The sequence below is a fragment of the Musa acuminata genome, chromosome BXJ3-10 (genome assembly GCF_036884655.1).
Source record: "Musa acuminata AAA Group cultivar baxijiao chromosome BXJ3-10, Cavendish_Baxijiao_AAA, whole genome shotgun sequence".
NCBI lineage: Eukaryota > Viridiplantae > Streptophyta > Magnoliopsida > Zingiberales > Musaceae > Musa > Musa acuminata.
In genome coordinates this window covers 21271615-21289323 of record NC_088358.1, presented here as the reverse complement: position 1 = coordinate 21289323, position 17709 = coordinate 21271615, and the positions used below count along the sequence as shown (strand labels likewise).

The 17709-nt window shown below is 36.8% G+C and overlaps 1 protein-coding gene across 1 annotated transcript; it reads right to left on the bottom strand.

Annotated features, from left to right (window-relative positions):
* Positions 1 to 9675: 9675 nt before the first annotated feature.
* LOC135650721 (putative disease resistance protein RGA3) lies at positions 9676 to 14238 on the bottom strand. Its single transcript, XM_065170277.1, has 2 exons — positions 10675 to 14238; positions 9676 to 10575 (listed from the first exon to the last, which is right to left on the bottom strand). The coding sequence occupies exon 1, from the start codon at positions 14231 to 14233 to the stop codon at positions 10691 to 10693; it is 3543 nt and encodes a 1180-aa protein (XP_065026349.1). The 5' UTR covers positions 14234 to 14238; the 3' UTR covers positions 9676 to 10575; positions 10675 to 10690.
* Positions 14239 to 17709: the final 3471 nt, after the last annotated feature.

Genomic DNA, 17709 nt, shown 5'->3' with positions numbered 1-17709 from the left:
TGCTATCTTCCACATCTTAAGAGAAAAGTACTAGCTTACTCGTATAAAGAGAAGCAAAACTTGCTAGCCTTCGTACTTCAAAGAAAAGTAACACTTACCAACTTGTTAGCTTGTATGTTCTTTTTGTTGATGACAAAGGGAGAGAAGGCATGATGTGTTAGGATCGGAGCGGCACTAAGAGGGAGGGGTGAATTAGTGCAGCGGATTAAAACTTCGATTTTCGAAAAATCTTTCGTACGATAAAAATAAATATTGATGAAAACCGATTTGGAAGCTTGATACTTAGAAGCGTATGAAAGCGTAGTGACTAAGTAAAGAAGTTTGCAATATGTAAATGGCAAGAGTAAGATGCAAACCAGATAACACAGTAGTTTTAAAGTGGTTCGGTCAAAATGACCTACATCCACTTGCGAAGCCTTCTTCGAAGAGGCTCCCAACTTCCACTAGCAAATCTCTTGTAGGGGAAGGACTAATACCCCTCTTACAACCTTTTACAAGTGGTTCACACTCTTACAAATTTTTGAATAGAAAGAAGGAGGTGAACACTCAAAGCAATTGAAGACAAAAACTTGCTAAAGACTTTGCTAAGACTTTTGGCTCACTCTCTTGCTTCTCAAAGGTTGTGTTCTCAGCTGAGAATTGAGGGGTATTTATAGGCCCCAAGAGATTTCAAATTTGGGCTCCAAAATTTGAATTCTCTTGGGTTTCCGAGGCCGGCGGTGCCACCGCCTGTCGGTGGCGATGCCACCGCCCGATCACTCGGGTGCTGGACGGTGCCACCGCTCAGTCCAGCGGTGCCACCGCCCAATTCTCGGGTTCTGGGCGGTGCCACCGCCTAATCTGGCGGTGCCACCGCCTACAGTGTTTCAGCTCACTAGTTGGGCTCCAAACTTGGCCCAAACCGGTTCGAACTCGAGCCCAATTGGCCCCTACTTGGATTATATGATTAACACCTAATCCTAACCCTAATTAACATGCTAACTACGAATTTAAAGACATTTTATAAGCTATTACAAAGTCCATAAGTCAAGACTTCTTCCGGCGAGCTTCCGGCGAACTTTCGGTGGTCTTCCGATAAACTCTCGGAAACCATTCTACGGACTCCCGGCAAGCTCCTAGACTTCACGATTTGATCTTGGCGAGTTCCAACGAGCTTCTTCGGCAAGCTCCAATCTTTCTCGACGAGCTCCGCGAACTTCCAACGAACCTTCCGGCGAGCTTTCGAAAAACCCTTCGGCAAGCTCCATATTCATTCTCGGCTAGTTCCGACAGCATTCCCGACGAACCTTCGAACTTCCGTCGAACTCTCGAACTCCCAACAAATCCTTCGCGCTTGACTCCGACACTTTGTTTCGCTTTATGTCTTTATCGTTATCGTAGTTATTCCTGCACACACAAACTAAAACTCTACTCCGATCTAGATGATTATTACAATGCGAATTGACATTCTGTTGCCCGGCACGTCATTGGTTGGCGCTTCATCTGATTCTTCAGCGCATCGTCCTCTCTTGCGGCTTTTGCCCAATCGGCGGTTGACCTCTGCAACCCCGATATCCTTGGTGCAATTCCGCTCTCCTTGGCCCGATGCCCGACGTCTGAAGCGTTCTGCCATCCAATATCCTGACGTGATCTTCTCCGGCGCAACGTCAATTCCTCCTGCGTCAATTGTCTAATCCTGATCGAGTAAACCTGCATCACTCAAAATGTAGTTAAACATCTAAACACAATTAATTAGTTTCATCATCAAAATCTGAGATTCAACAATCTCCCCCTTTTTGATGATGACAACTAATTGATGACTAACGGAGTTAACCTTAACTCCTCGGAGTTTAACCAAACTCCCCCTATCAATATGTCATTGATAGAACACTTGGATTATCCCAAATCCAAGTAACATTCATCACATGTTATGAAAAACATTTAAACCATCATGCAAATATATATAAAATATTCAATTCAATGCATGAAGTCATCAATATACTTCTCCCCCTATGTCATCAACAAAAAGGAGAAGTAGCTCTAGCTATTTTAAAAGATATATAAGTTTTTGCAACTTGAAGCTAGATTTTTATCATAATATATAAGCACAAAAGCATAGCAAGATTCATAAGTTCAATCATGGCAATTCAACACTAGAATTTTTGTGCAAGATTGCACTTTGCTTTTCTTTGCAAATAACAATATTTATGATGTTTGATATAGCAAATTTCTTCATTACAATGATCGAGCTAGCAAATTCTTCATTCAAGTGTGCAAGCTAGCAATAACTTTCTCCCCCTTTGTCAATGTCAAAAAGAAGGAGAAGAACCAATGATTTAGACTTTTACATCAACTTTGCATCAATCAATATTTCAAGCATCACATGATGCATACAAGACAATAATGCAAAGAAATCATTTCATGAAGGATAACAATGTGAAAATTCACTAAGGATCACATGAAACAATTACAAATCATGATATCATTATGCGATACATCATGATATGATAATTTATCATATCAATGAAAGATATCAAATGTTAAACATGATATGATAATAGTCTCAAAAAATTTAATTTGTAATATATGTGATACATTGCGATACACTAAAAAAATTTATTGCGATGCTTTTAAGGATATCAACATATTTTTTTATACAAAGCATGGCAAGAGCAATTTTGTTGTAAGTTTTCTAAATTTTGCACTTTTTGCTTCTTTCTATAGGTAATATCTTTCTTCTCTTTTTGAGAAGTGCAAGCTTGCAAGTTTTACTTCTTTTGCAATATACAAGTTTCCAAATTTTACATCTTGAGCTAGCAATATTTCTCAAAATGTGTAACTTAGCACTCATTGCTTCTCTTGATATTTGCAAGCTAGCTAGCAAAATTTGCTCCCCCTATGTCATTGTCAAATAGAGGGGAATAACAATACAATTAGTGTAATTCATTTCCCTTTACTATAATATTCAAATCATGACAAGGGTTAAGTGTCAATCTTATTTGTGCATCATTATATTTTCAATTTAAAATATATATATTTTCAAAAACCTTATATTTCATTCATGCACGATATTGAATAAATCGATCGACATTATGAGGTTATCATACATGATACTAAAATTTTTAACTATTTATCAATATTTTGATCATGATACCAAACAATCATCATTTATCATTTTAGCAACAACTCATAGCATTTTAAATCATGATTTACATCATATGCAATACATCACATCATAATTAGAAAGCACAAGTATTGCATGCATCATTGCAAATCATAAATGTTTCATATCATGATGGTATCAATTTTGTCAAATTATATCCTACCATGCATGATCAAAACTTCTCCCCGTTTTATCATTGAAAATAAGAAAGAAGTAGGGAAGAGCATAAAAGTGTAAAATATTTCAATCATTTCAAGGCATTTATATCATAGATACAAAGAAATCATATCATCAAAGATAAGACCATTTGAATACCAAAAGACATGATTCATTTTATTAAATATCTTCCTTTTATAAATAACAAAAATTGTAGGTGTACAAAGAAGAGATTATGATTAAAAAAGAATCTCAAGTAGTAAATCCAAGAAATCAAGATCATAATTTGAATACAAACTCATTCAAATTCAAATCGTCAAATTCATCAAAATCTCAACATTACTTTCAAGAGATTCAAAATGGTATACATAGATTTATCATAATAATCATCAAGATCAATAAGATAGAGAAAAATAATTTTTCAAGAAAAAAATATTTTTCTCTTTTTAGTTGTTTCAATTCATATGATTTTATTTCATTTATGCCAAATAAAAACATGGTTTCAAAATGTTTAATATTTTCGTTACACAATTTCATCATTATGCATCATCATATTTTCAAATTCGAACATGCACAATTTCAAAACTATATCTTTCATTTTTCATACATGATACAAATAACTCAATCATCAATATGGGCATAATATTCAAGCATTCATGATATATTATTTTGGTAACATGATCATAGCTATTCAAATGACAGTATCTAAATGTCAAAATTCATTACATCCTATCATGCATAATCATTAACTTCTTATTTGTATTTCATGTATTATTTCATTTCATTACATAAGGAATATCAAAAAGAGTTATTGGGTGATGAGATAAGTATTTCATGAGTACAAGGAATTACATAAAAATTATATCATGAAAAGATAATAACAGAAGACACGTTTTCTTTTGAAAAATCTCCTCTTAAATAATCAAGGGAAAATCTTAGGAGATCATGATATAGATAAAATTCATACAATCTTATAAGAGAACAAGATATTAATTCAAGCATATAAAATATCTCAATTCATTATGAATCATAAAAAGAATTGTGGTTCCGAAAAATCACGATTCATTTAGGAAAATTTTCTCTTTAGTGCAATGATACCAATCATAATTCATTTGGATAGTAGATGCTAAAAAAGAATATTGAGGATACAAGATCTTGATTTTTATAGAGTAAATCTCAAGTTATAAATATTGAAAAATCAAGATAAAGCTCATTCAAATTCAAATCATCAAATCAAAATCATTTTCAAGATATTCATAAAAAGATGATAAAATAGATTCATCAAACCAAGAATTTTCAAGAAAAATACTTTTATCTATTTAGTTGTTTCATATAAGCATGCCTTTGTCCTTTTTGCGCCAAAAAAAAGTATATATATCATCAATCATTTAGGACCGAAAAATAAATTTCTTCATAAAAACCATCAAGATCATTATGTATAACTTTTAAAATCTCATGTATAAAATGGTATCAAAACATTTAATATTTTCATTCCATCATTTTTCATTGGTTTTATTGAACATAATTTTGAATGATTCTTATAGATAACTAAAACTTCTTTAGTTTTAATTTATATGATTGACTTTATCTTAGCAGCTCAAATTTTGTTCATATGTCAAAACCATACATCATGTTTGAAAACCAAAGACAAGGTTAAAAAAAATCATCAAGCCTTCCTTTCAAAAGCCATGCATCGTCATTGAAAATCAATATGGAAAACGTCAAAATACACATTCTTGCTTCTCAAGCACATATATAAGATTAATCTTACTAGGTGTATAAGCATTAGATTTATATCTAACATTTTATTGCATTAACATAACACATGCAATTTTCAAGAAAATTAATCCTAAACTAAATTAAAAATAACTCATGAAAGTATTATATAATTTCAAAATAATTCAAGAGAGTTGAGTTGCTTACCTTGTAGTTGAAGCCCGTCAAAGCCCAATTCGTCGTTTCACCTTTGGAAGTTCTTGATTTATCCTTGGTTGCCTTCCTCTTCTTTGGCCTCTTCCTCCGTTTAAGTTCATTGTTTATTTTAGATTTTTGTTTAATGAACTTATTAAGATTTAGTGTTCGAAGTTCAAGTTCATAATTGTCCTCATCACTTGAGTCATTGCTCAAGTGGTATTCATTTGTCCGGAGTTCCAAATCCTTCGTATTCTTTGGAAGGTGGTTCAAGTGCTCATCAGGTTCAAAATATTCTAAAAGTGTCATTTCATAGGTTATTAATGACCCGATTAATTCTTCTAATGGAAAATCATTTAAATTTTTTATCTCTTGTATTGCGGTTATTTTAGGATCCCACCTTTTTGGAAGGGATCTTAAGATCTTGCTTACGAGATCAAGATTCGAAAAAGATTTACCAAGAACTCTTAGATTATTGACGACATCCGTGAAACGGGTGTACATGTCGCCTATAGTCTCGCTTGGTTGCATTCGAAAAAGCTCAAAATCATGTAATAAAATATTAACTTTCGAGTCTTTGACTCTACTAGTTCCCTCGTGCATGATTTCAAGTGTTCGCCAAATATCAAAAGCCGTTTCGCACGTAGAAATCCGATTGAACTCATTTTTGTCTAAAGCACAAAATAAGGCATTCATAGCCTTTGCGTTTAAAAAAAAATACTTCTTCTCCAAATCCGACCATTCGTTCATCGGTTTAGAGGGAAGTTGAAAACTGTTTTCAATAATATTCCATAAATCCAAATTCATAGAAATCAAGAAAACTCTCATTCCAGTTTTCCAATAAGTGTAGTCCAATCTGTCAAACAACGGTGGACGAACAATCGAAAAGCCCTCTTGAAAGCCATGAAGAGTCATTTCTCTCGGGTATAAATCCAAAATGAGAAATACCGGGCTCTGATACCAATTGTTAGGATCGGAGCGGCACTAAGAGGGGGGGGTGAATTAGTGCAGCGGATTAAAACTTCGGTTTTGGAAACATCTTTCGTACAATAAAAATAAATATTGATGAAAACCGATTTGGAAGCTTGATAACTTAGAAGCGTATGGAAGCGTAGTGACTAAGTAAAGAAGTTTGCAGTATGTAAATGGCAAGAGTAAGATGCAAACCAGATAACACAGTAGTTTTAAAGTGGTTCGGTCAAAATGACCTACATCCACTTGCGAAGCCTTCTTCGAAAAGGCTCCCAACTTCCACTAGCAAATCTCTTGTAGGGGAAGGACTAATACCACTCTTATAACATTTTACAAGTGGTTCACACTCTTACAAATTTTTGAATAGAAAGAAGGAGGTGAACACTCAAAGCAATTGAAGACAAAAACTTGCTAAAGACTTTGCTAAGACTTTTGGCTCACTCTCTTGCTTCTCAAAGGTTGTGTTCTCAACTGAGAATTGAGGGGTATTTATAGGCCCCAAGAGATTTCAAATTTGGGCTCCAAAATTTGAATTCTCTTGGGTTTCCGAGGCCAGCGGTGCCACCGCCCGATCTCTCAGGTGCTGGGCGGTGCCACCGCTCAGTCCAACGGTGCCACCGCCCAGTTCTCGGGTTCTGGGCGGTGCCACCGCATACAGTGTTTCAGCTCACTAGTTGGGCTCCAAACTTGGCCCAAACCTGTTCGAACTCGGGCCCAATTGGCCCCTACTTAGGTTATATGATTAACACCTAATCCTAACCCTAATTAACATGCTAACTACGAATTTAAAGACATTTTATAAGCTATTACAAAGTCCATAAGTCAAGACTTCTTCCGGCGAGCTTCCGGCGAACTTTCGACGGTCTTCCGATAAACTCTCGGAAACCATTCTACGGACTCCCGGCAAGCTCCTAGACTTCACGATTTGATCTTGGCGAGTTCCAACAAGCTTTTTCGGCAAGCTCCAATCTTTCTCGACGAGCTCCGCGAACTTCCAACGAACCTTCCGGCGAGCTTTCGAAAAACCCTTTGACAAGCTCCCTACTCATTCTCGGCTAGTTCCGACAGCATTCCCGATGAACCTTCGAACTTCCGTCAAACTCTCGAACTCCAAACAAATCCTTCGCGCTTGACTCCGACACTTTGTTTCGCTTTATGTCTTTATCGTTATCGTAGTTATTCCTGCACACACAAACTAAAACTCTACTCCGATTTAGACGATTATTACAACGCGAATTGACATTTTGTTGCCCGGCACGTTATTGATTGGCGCTTCATCCGATTCTTCAGCGCATCGTCCTCTCTTGCGGCGTTTGCCCAATCGACGGTTGACCTCCGCAACCCCGATATCCTTGGCGCAATTCCGCTCTCCTTGGCCCGATGCCCGACGTCTGAAGCGTTCTGCCATCCAATATCCTGACGTGATCTCCTCCGGCGCAACGTCAATTCTTCCTGCGTCAATTGTCTAATCCTGATCGAGTAGACCTGCATCACTCAAAATGTAGTTAAATATCTAAACATAATTAATTAGTTTCATCATCAAAATCCGAGATTCAACATGATGATGATCATGCATGGTGTACTTTGATTATGCATGAAATACTTATGATTTTAAGTGGATGCAATGATGTGATTAATTGGTTCTTTCAATATTCATGATGTATGTAATGATGAAATAGTCATGATTTTTTGAATTCAAAGTGTCTATCAATATAGCACATTGATAGGGGGAGTTTAGTTTAAACTCTATCATCAAATGATTGTCATTATAAAAAAGGAGGAGATTGTTCAATCTCGAATTTTGATAATAAAATCAATTAATGAGTTTGTGATCTAATCTGCATTCTGAGTGATGCAGGACTAGCTTCAATTAAGGAAAAGCAAATTGGTTGAAGTAGGTGGAATCAAACGTTGGGCCGGAGTTGAACATGTCAAGAGATTGGACATTGGACTATAGGATCGGTCGACGTGCGAGTAGAAGGACTTCGTGCCATGAGTTCGGGCATTGGGTCGAAGTATTGGACATTGCACCAAGGAGATCGGGAATTGTGAGAGTCAACATGCCGATTGGACAATACATCGAAGGAGAGGACGATGAGCCGAAGGATCAGACGAAGCGCTGGAAGAACCAATGACATACCGAACAATATATGATTCATGTTTTGTAATAATTTATCAAGATCAAGTTAGTTTAGGTCTAATTGAGTTGGTATCGATGTGAAATAATGTCAACTTAATTAGGGGCCAATTGGGCCTGAATCAGGACTCAATTGGGCCTACTATTTGGCCCATTCAATGTCCTATAGCAAGGTCTGACGGTGGTACAACCCAAACTTGGTGGTGGCATCGTCCAATGTTAGTGTGTTATGTGGAAGTACTACTAGACTGGGCTGTGGTACCGCTAGTACCTCAAAATCTTAGGGATTTTAATTTTAGCTTCACTTTTTAAAGTCATTTTGGGCCTATAAATATCCCACTCATCCCTCTTAGTAAACACACCAACTGAGAACAAAAATTGGGGAAAACACTATTGTAATCTTGTGAGAACCACCCTCCTCTAGCTCTAAGTGTTGATTTCAGTTTAAAAGAGAGATGAGTGGGTTGTAAAGGTTATCTCCTAAACCTATAAAAAGGAAAAAATAGTTGTAAAAGGGTAGTTGGTCTTCGCCCATCGAAGGAAGACCGTTAGTGGATGTTGATGGCCTCATCGGAGGAGAAATCAATAGTGGACATAGGTCATGACGTCCGAACTACTATAAAACTTGATTTATATTTTTTTTGCTTTTTATTGTCATTGATATTACTTTAATTGCTTATTACACTTATTCTAAGTTAAACACACCTTGAACGTTTCCGACACGATTTTTTTCATCGAACGAAAGTTTTCAACATGGGTTGCATGATAGCTTTGACCACGAGAAACGTACCACGACGAGTCGAGTAACATCTATCTAATTGACACTCACTAGCAACTATTACAGCATCCTTTTGTTGACTATTCTTGCACAGGCCATCGCATGATGAAGTCTCAGAAAAGAGCTCCCTGAACACGCTGGCTGAGTTGGAAAAATCTACCAAGGAGTCGATTCAAAGAATCTGTGAAACAACTATGTATAACCAGCAGCTCAAAGAGAAATCCCATGACGAAATATTGGAAACAACTAGCAAAAGTTGACATCCTGCCGATGAATCCACAGAATCTGGGAGAGGATTACAAAACTGTACTGCTGAAGCATATAGCATGCGCCTAAGTTTATTGAGCGTAGGTTATCGAACATCCATAAGCACTATGCCCCCGCAATCAACAGTTATGTTGATTAAAATAAGATTTTTTAAAGAAAATATTCATTTTTTTCTGTGATTTCTGTATTTCTGGTTTCGGATTTTTTTTTCTTCTTCTAATATACCATCATTACCTTTTAGATCACCTTTACTCAACTGAGGAGAAGGAAGTGAGACCAAAACCTGCGTGTCAGCCGCTATTAAAAGAAAAATAATAATACCAACCCAATAAATAGAGTGTTGTTACACAATGGACACAAACTCGTACAAGCAGTACTCATTCTCTCGAACCGGTCAACGACAGTCGTAAGAGGCGACGATGCAAAAGCTTCTAATAAAATATATTATTCTGATCAAATATGACAAGGAACAATCTGAACACACATCAAACTAGAGGTCATGCAACATCCAATGTAGCTCCATCTTGTGTGTACACACGGGCTCTCTCGCACCGTTCTGCTAAAGTCTTCATGCATGCAAATAACTCCCCATATATGTCCGGGAGGCTCCACAAAGATGGAAGAACGGAAAGTGAAGAATGCTGAGAAGTTGTAGCCGCAATGACCGAGTAGATGTCTTTTGGATTCGTTTTTAGCCTCGAAGAGGATGCAGCAGCCTTCACGTTGAAGGAGAACCTAGCTATGGATTCAGTGTTTTATGACCTGCCAAAGGAAGCATTTGAAGGAGAGAAACATCGAGAACTTTATGTAGTAATAAACCCTAAAAATATAAGCAGCTAAAAGCAACCAACAACAGAAAAGGGAAGAATAATGTACTTACGATGAGGCACGAAAATTTGCCCGTAGGTTCTTGTCAATCATCTCACTGTGCCATCTCCGTATATGGATCAGTGACAACATCTTCATGCTGACCTATACTGCCTACGGACAACGCCTTCATACTATTTACATGACCACATCATTTGTTCTAAATTCTTTTGGAAAGATAAATTATTGCGTAGGTGCAAATTCACAAATAAGTAACGTAGAAGGAAACAAACAAGCATACAGTCTTGATAGTAGGACAACATCATCGAATCCCTGCTCCAAATAGCTTCTTTATTCACAATAAATCTATAAGTAGAATAACCGGGCAGAGGCCTTTTATTGATCCTGTACGAAAGGAGAACGTCAACGTACATGAAAACAAATACACATATATGTATATACAGTCATGGGATAGATAGAAAAGAAAATGGAAAATGAACTTACCGGAACGACGAATTCATCATACTTTTGCATCGTACATGGGTGGATGCCTGCTATATCGAATATACTTTTTCCTGGAATAGGTTTGAATTATGACATCTGGAATCTGTTGAATGATATGCCAATTCTCGTTGCCCTCGAGACAACTCTTCAGCAGCACGGTGTTGCATTGCAGTTCCAGTTTTCTGAAGCTCCACTGAGCGGAAGGAATGCTTTGGCGCTGCTGAATTAGGGTTGATAGCCACTGCGGAAGTTGCTTCATTTGTCGTGGACATATCAGGACCAGCTGTTGCAACCTGTCGAGATTCTCCACGTACTCCAGATTCGGACAATCTTCCACCTTCAGATACTTCATGGAAAGGTTGGATATTCTATTCAACATCGTGTTATCTTTGACCTCGAGCTTGTAATTCAACCGGAGGTTTGTGATTTCTCTCAAGTCTTGAGTACTATCAAGATACAATTCCTTCAACTTGGTAGCATGGGATAGGCCTTCTGGAAGAGCTCTCAGTTTCGGACAGTCTATGATCTTGCATATCTTCAGATTAGGAAAGAGCTTGAGGTGCGGTCCCTGACCATTTTCTTCCATCCTCCATACTGACCATTCTTCCCAGTTGGGCATTTCGTCAAACTCCAGATATTCAAGTTTTGGAAATGCGGAAGCTCCCGGTAAGTTGCGGCCCAGAAACTCAGGCCCAATGGTTTTGATGGCTTCACCGCCGGTGATTTCAAGATGTTTTAGCAGGGGCAACATGCCTAGAGGAGGCAGTTCCGTGCATGATTTGAGGTACCAAAAATTCAAATATGCCAGATTAGGGAAGGATTTGTCTAGTGAGGTTGACATCAACCAACATGGGAGTTGCCGACCGGGGAATTGTTGAAAGATAAGATCTTGCAGGCTGGATGGGGGAGAGAGTTCATCGCATACCTTCTCAACTGCCTGGAACTGCTCCTCAGTCCATGTCACTCCTTGGCCCTCATCCTCATCTTTGTTATCCTCCTCATTTCCTTCCTCCTCCTCCTCCTCCTCCTCCTCCTCATCATCATCATCATCATTATCATCATCATCGTCATCATTGTCATCATCCTCATCACCCTCGTCGTCGTCGTCATCATCATCATCATCATCATCATCGCCATCGTCATTGTTGTTCTCGTCCTCACCTCCATCATTCTTAGAGTTGCTGTCATCTCCACCGTCACCATCTTCTTCCTCATCATCACCATCTTCTTCTGGAGGCATCCAACTTAAAGTCAGCTCCTTGAGAAGAGTTTTATCCGCAAGTACCGAGACCCCTGTTACTGCCCTCTCTAGCCCATATATTCTCAGACATCTGAGCTTGGAAAGAGCTTGTAGCTCCTCTAGGTCACATCCCTCCTCATGCAACTCGTTCGTTGGATCATTGTGGCCGATCACAAATCCTTCGAGATGATTAAGATCCATCAGTTTTCCGATTCCCTTGGGCACATGAGTCACAGGAACATTTTCAATATCAAGACATCGTAGACTGTGCAGTCTGGTGATCGCGTTAGGAAGTCTGTGCAAATATGCGCAATTATAGAGGTTCAGAGTTTGGAGGTTTGCAAGGCGTCCTATAGATTCTGGTATCTCATAAATATTTGTCTCATCCAAATCTATATACCTCAACTGCAACAGATCTCCGATACAATCTGGAAGTCTCTTGATCGATGTATAAGACAGATCCAGCACTCGAAGATGTGGTAACATTCTGAGTACATTATCCTCGATTATCTTGGTTCGAGGGGAATCAATAACAATTAAGGTTCTCAGACACTTGTCTTGCATAATTTGATCTGGCAGTACCAATTTACTCCCCATTTTAGACACTGACAACCGACGGATCTTTGCATTGGCTCTAACATCTAATTTTTGACCATGTCTAATTAATTTTCCTTCTTCCTTCATCAAACATGCACCGAGAGATCGTAAATGGTCATGCATAGAGAAGTTTTTCTGGCCTAAGGTACCTGCGTCCACTTGTAGAAGATTCCTCCAAATTAATTCATGGTAATATTCCTCGGCTATATCTTCCAACAGCCTATTTCCTTGTTGTGTGATAAGGCCTTCAGCTACCCAAAACCGAATGATTTCCTTGTAATACATATCACTTTTCTGGGGGTGCAAAGAACAGTACAGAAAACATTGTTTCAGATGAGAAGGTAAATCCACATAGCTCAAATTCAAAGCCCCTGGTACTTCATCGTCGATCTGGTTCATATTCCATGCATCACTTCCCAGGACTTCTTCCCACTTCCCTATGCTCCTATCATTACAAACAAGAACACCTGCGATAGCTTTGATGGCAAGGGGAAGACCATCACATTTTCTGACAATTTTCATGCCTACTTCTTTCAACCTACGCTCGTCATCCTCCTCCTCAGCTCCAAATACCAAATTTCGAAGCAACATCCAGCCACTATTAACATCCATTTTCTCCACCGGGTGGGTATAGCTGGGTCTCATACCTTTTAACACAGTTTCTTTCCTCGTGGTGACTAAGATGGTGCAACCTACTGCTTTACTTAGTGGTTTCCTGAGGAAATCGTTCCATAAATTTGTACTCCAGACATCATCCAACACGAGAAATAATTTTTTGGTGAGGAGAGAGGCAAGTTTGATTTCCAATTCTGATTTGCTTTGTCCCTCGAAAGATTCTTGTTTGGCATCACCTCCTTCAGATTTGTTAGATGCGCACCGAATTAACTCTCCGAGTAACTTCGTCTCCGAATAATTCTTAGATATATACAACCATTTCTGAATGGGAAAATTGACTCTGATCCTTTCATCATTGAATATTTTACGTGCCAGAGTGGACTTCCCGATTCCGCCCATTCCAACAATCCCAAAAATACGACATTTTTGTTTGGTGTCCTCTAGCATGGCATTGATTAGAGTATCGGCATCTACATCGATTTGTCCCCCTACGATGTCCTCCTCGACTTCCATGGAAGTCGTCTCAAATACAGTTGGTTTTTCGGGTTGGGGTTGGTGACTACCAGAAGACTGTAGATTACTAAGGATGGAGGTATCCTCAGCTATTTGTTTCAGTCTACCATTAATGGCTTCGATTTCACCCGCAATCTCATGGCGGTGTTTGGTACACCGAAAGCAAGAAGAAACAAAGCTGAAAGCGAAGCTTACCCCCGAAGCCGATGCCGATCCCCGAGCCTCCAACAGTTTGCCACCTTCCATCATGCACAGATCGATGATGTCGTCGGCATCGTACATGATGGCTTTCAGCTTCCTCACCCAGGCCTCGATGCCGGGATCCCCACGGCTTTTCCGCTCTGCACTTTCGAGGTAACATTTGATCATCTCCAGCTTCTCCTGCAGCGTCTTGATCTCCTTCTTCACCCCCAGCACTTTGCATATCTCTCCCTCAACAAAGCCCGTCACTTGTTCAATGTATCTTGAAACAAATGAATCCAGGACCATTGCCATCTCTAAGACAAGGGAAATCTCTCCGCACTCTCGGAAACCAGACTCGGATGTTTCGCACTGGGAAGTGGTGGTTCCTTGAACACACGCACACACATACATATATAAGAATATACGACACCATTAGCATGCATCCATTGGTTCATAATAAATAGCAACTAGCTGGCTGAGGCGTTGTTGACTCATCAGATCCAATAATTCACCGATGAGTATTGAGCAGCGCGATGTGAAAGAATTTTCTTATATATATATATATATATATATATATATATATATATATATATATATATATATATATATATATATATATATATATATATATATATATATAATAATAATAATAATAATAATAATAATAATAATAATAAGATGACGTAGATAAGCTACCACCTTATGGTTGACTTAACGATCACAATCATTGATTGATAATAATAAAAGAAAAAATTCTCCTCCTAAATCGTTCCCAAAAAAAATAAATAAAACAATGCCTTCAGGTATATTACAAAAAATAGGATTTTTTGGATATTCATAAACTTAATCTTGATTTCTTAGGGAGATTGGGATATGAAGTACAGAAAATAATTAATGAGCTTTTTTCAAGAATAATCGACTTCAGAGTTATTCAAAATTGAACTTTTTTCTTATTCAGTGAAAATGTTTTATTTGTAATTTAAATATCATAAATGAGAGCATGAATGATATCATTTCGATAGCTTTCTTTAAGCTCTCCATAGATTAGAAAAAGGGTGCAAATGATGATGCAGTTCGAACGCATTGTCACATGGAATAAAATAATCTTTTTGGCATTTTGAAGTTGGATAATATTAGATTATTGGATCACTCAATTCAACTCAATTTAGTTAGATTTTTATTTAATTATAATTATATTTGAGAAATCTCAACAAACTAAAATATCATGATATTCAAATATGTTGTCACATTGAACGAATCTCACCTATAAGTATTTATTTTATAGATCAAAACCTTTGCATATTCCTTTAAAAGTTCAAAATCCACTTCAAACTCTAATTCATGCTGTTATACTTTGAAAACTCAGATATATTATATTTTCATATAATTATTTAACTTAAAAAAAACAAACTAAAGCTAATCACGGATAAGAATGCTTAACTTTGGTTTTTTTTATTGCGATTATCACATACGAGAGGATCTTAATCTTTAGATAGGTACGAACATACGTTCTATTGAAAATTGTAATGACAAATATGTCATTTTCAAATTACGCAAGTAAAAAAAAATAAAAAACCATTTAAATATTATACAAGTGTACCATCTTTTTTTTTCAAATTACGTAATGATTTTACGATATGACAAATAGTTAATTTGTTTAACTTATATATATATATATATATATATATATATATATATATATATAATTAATTAATTAATTAATTAATTCCACTTGATTGATGGTAGCTATTAGCTACAAACTACACACTGCTAAAATCAAATAGCATACATCTAGAAGGCATTGACTCGTCTTTTTTTCTTTTTTTTCTTTTTGACTTTTCTTCGACATGACATCTCACTGAAATTGACAAGAGTGATTTTTTAAAAAATAATTTATCAAGAGAAGTCATTACTAATTGATATTTATCGGATGATGGTTTTTTATTGAAAAATTATGGAGGGATTTTTTTTTATAAATATCAAATTTATCTTCCTATTCAAATTATTATTATTTTTTATTTTTGAACTTGTTCACTAAGCTGATTCGAATTAGTTAACCGATTCAACAAATCCCTTCTTACTCTTCCCTTCTTTCTCAATTTATGATGGTCGAGGGGCAAAACAATTATAGAGGGGTGACGACAATGAAGATAATTATAGTGACATGTTACTTAAGAAATAGTTCTCTTAGTCGCCTTCTCCTCTCCTCTTCTATAATGACATGTTACTATACTTAATTAATCGTTATATTTTCCTCCTTCCACCTCCTCTCTTCCTTATCCTCGGAGATAATCATTCCATGTTACTATACTTAATTAACTATTATAATAGATCTAACATCATGTTATTAGAACATGTTATCATAATAGATCTAACTAGTATAACATCATGTCATAATTTTATCTGAGTATGCAGCACAATCATAGTAATAAATAATATTTGATCTTGTAAAAGTCAACTGACAACCACAGTGATATAACATAATGTTGGCTTGCAATGGACGATCACAATAATATAATAGTTTGCTTTACCTTATGGATGACAGCCAAAATAATAAATTTTATTAGTCTATAAAATGCAAAAAAATTATGCAATATGTAATATTATGGAATATCTATATTTGCAGTTAAAGTACTTTCAGAAAATACTGTATGATTCTCTTATTAGTTATATTAATTATACAAAATTTACAATACTTAATACTCAAGTACACATAACTTCGTATACAAATTAATGAAGGGTAATCTTATGTAAGTTTATCATAGCATCATATCATCAAAATATTACAAACTAATTAATCATCGCTCTTTTCAATGTGCTACATGGGGTAATCAATGATTTATTTGGCTCGGATACATTACAAACATAGAAATTCTTCGATCGGGATAGTTGCATCTAATATCTAATGCTTAGCACGGTTACAGTGCATTGCGTCTAAGTAATACTTTGGTTGCGAAGGCTATACCAAAATGTGGACAGCAAGAAAGGACAACCCCTTCTTGATTGCATGATATACACAAGGAAGAGATTTGGATAACGATTTGAAGAGTATTTTCACAGCCCTTGTCATGTGGATCAATGCTAGAGAGAAGGACGGTTGATCTCCTTCATCCTCTCCCACAGATCTACAAGTTTTCAGGGATATATGATCTTTCTATGTCACACATCTTTCTTACATATACAGTTTTCGGCTTTATGAGTTTTAGCGCACTAATCTTTGCATGACGATGAAATCTTATTTTCTGTCAAAAAATTTTAAGATTTTATTTTCTATTCTTGTGCTACGCATGTGATGTCGTCCTAGATTTTCCAACATCAATGAGTTGAGTGAATTATCATGGGATGATAATTCACTGAATCAGGAGGAGTTCTGACAAGTGTAACTCATGGCCAACTCGATATTGGGCCTAAAGGGTCACACACATATAGTGGATGTCACGACTAGAGTATTAAATATGAAATATATGATGATCCCTTGTTTTATTGGATATCTAATAAATCTTTATTTTATAAGATCTTTTGGGTGAGACCCAATAAAAGCAAATAGTAATTATTGGATAAAAATCCATTAATCCAAGAGGGTTAGGGTGATTGAATAGAGATCTAATACCCATTAAAATATGATCTATTATGATTACGTTGACAATGACTTCTATAATTAGGAGAGAGTCCAAATGATCATAGGCTATATCCTTTTTGGCCGCATCCTCTTGTTCTCTTCTCTCCTCCTCAGTCGACAATCCTTTGGTGATGTGCGAGGATAACAAAGAAGTCGACTCTTCTTTGTTTGTTGTTACAAGGTGGAGCACGAAAGTTACGAGGATTTAAGCTGCAAAGGGAGGTGCATCGTTGAATCATTTGTCATGTGGATCATCGCTAGAACGAAG

Coding starts and splice junctions, on each gene's coding strand:
- LOC135650721 (XM_065170277.1), bottom strand. CDS start 14,233: ATGTATGTGTGTGCGTGTGTTCAAGGAACCACCACTTCCCAGTGCGAA.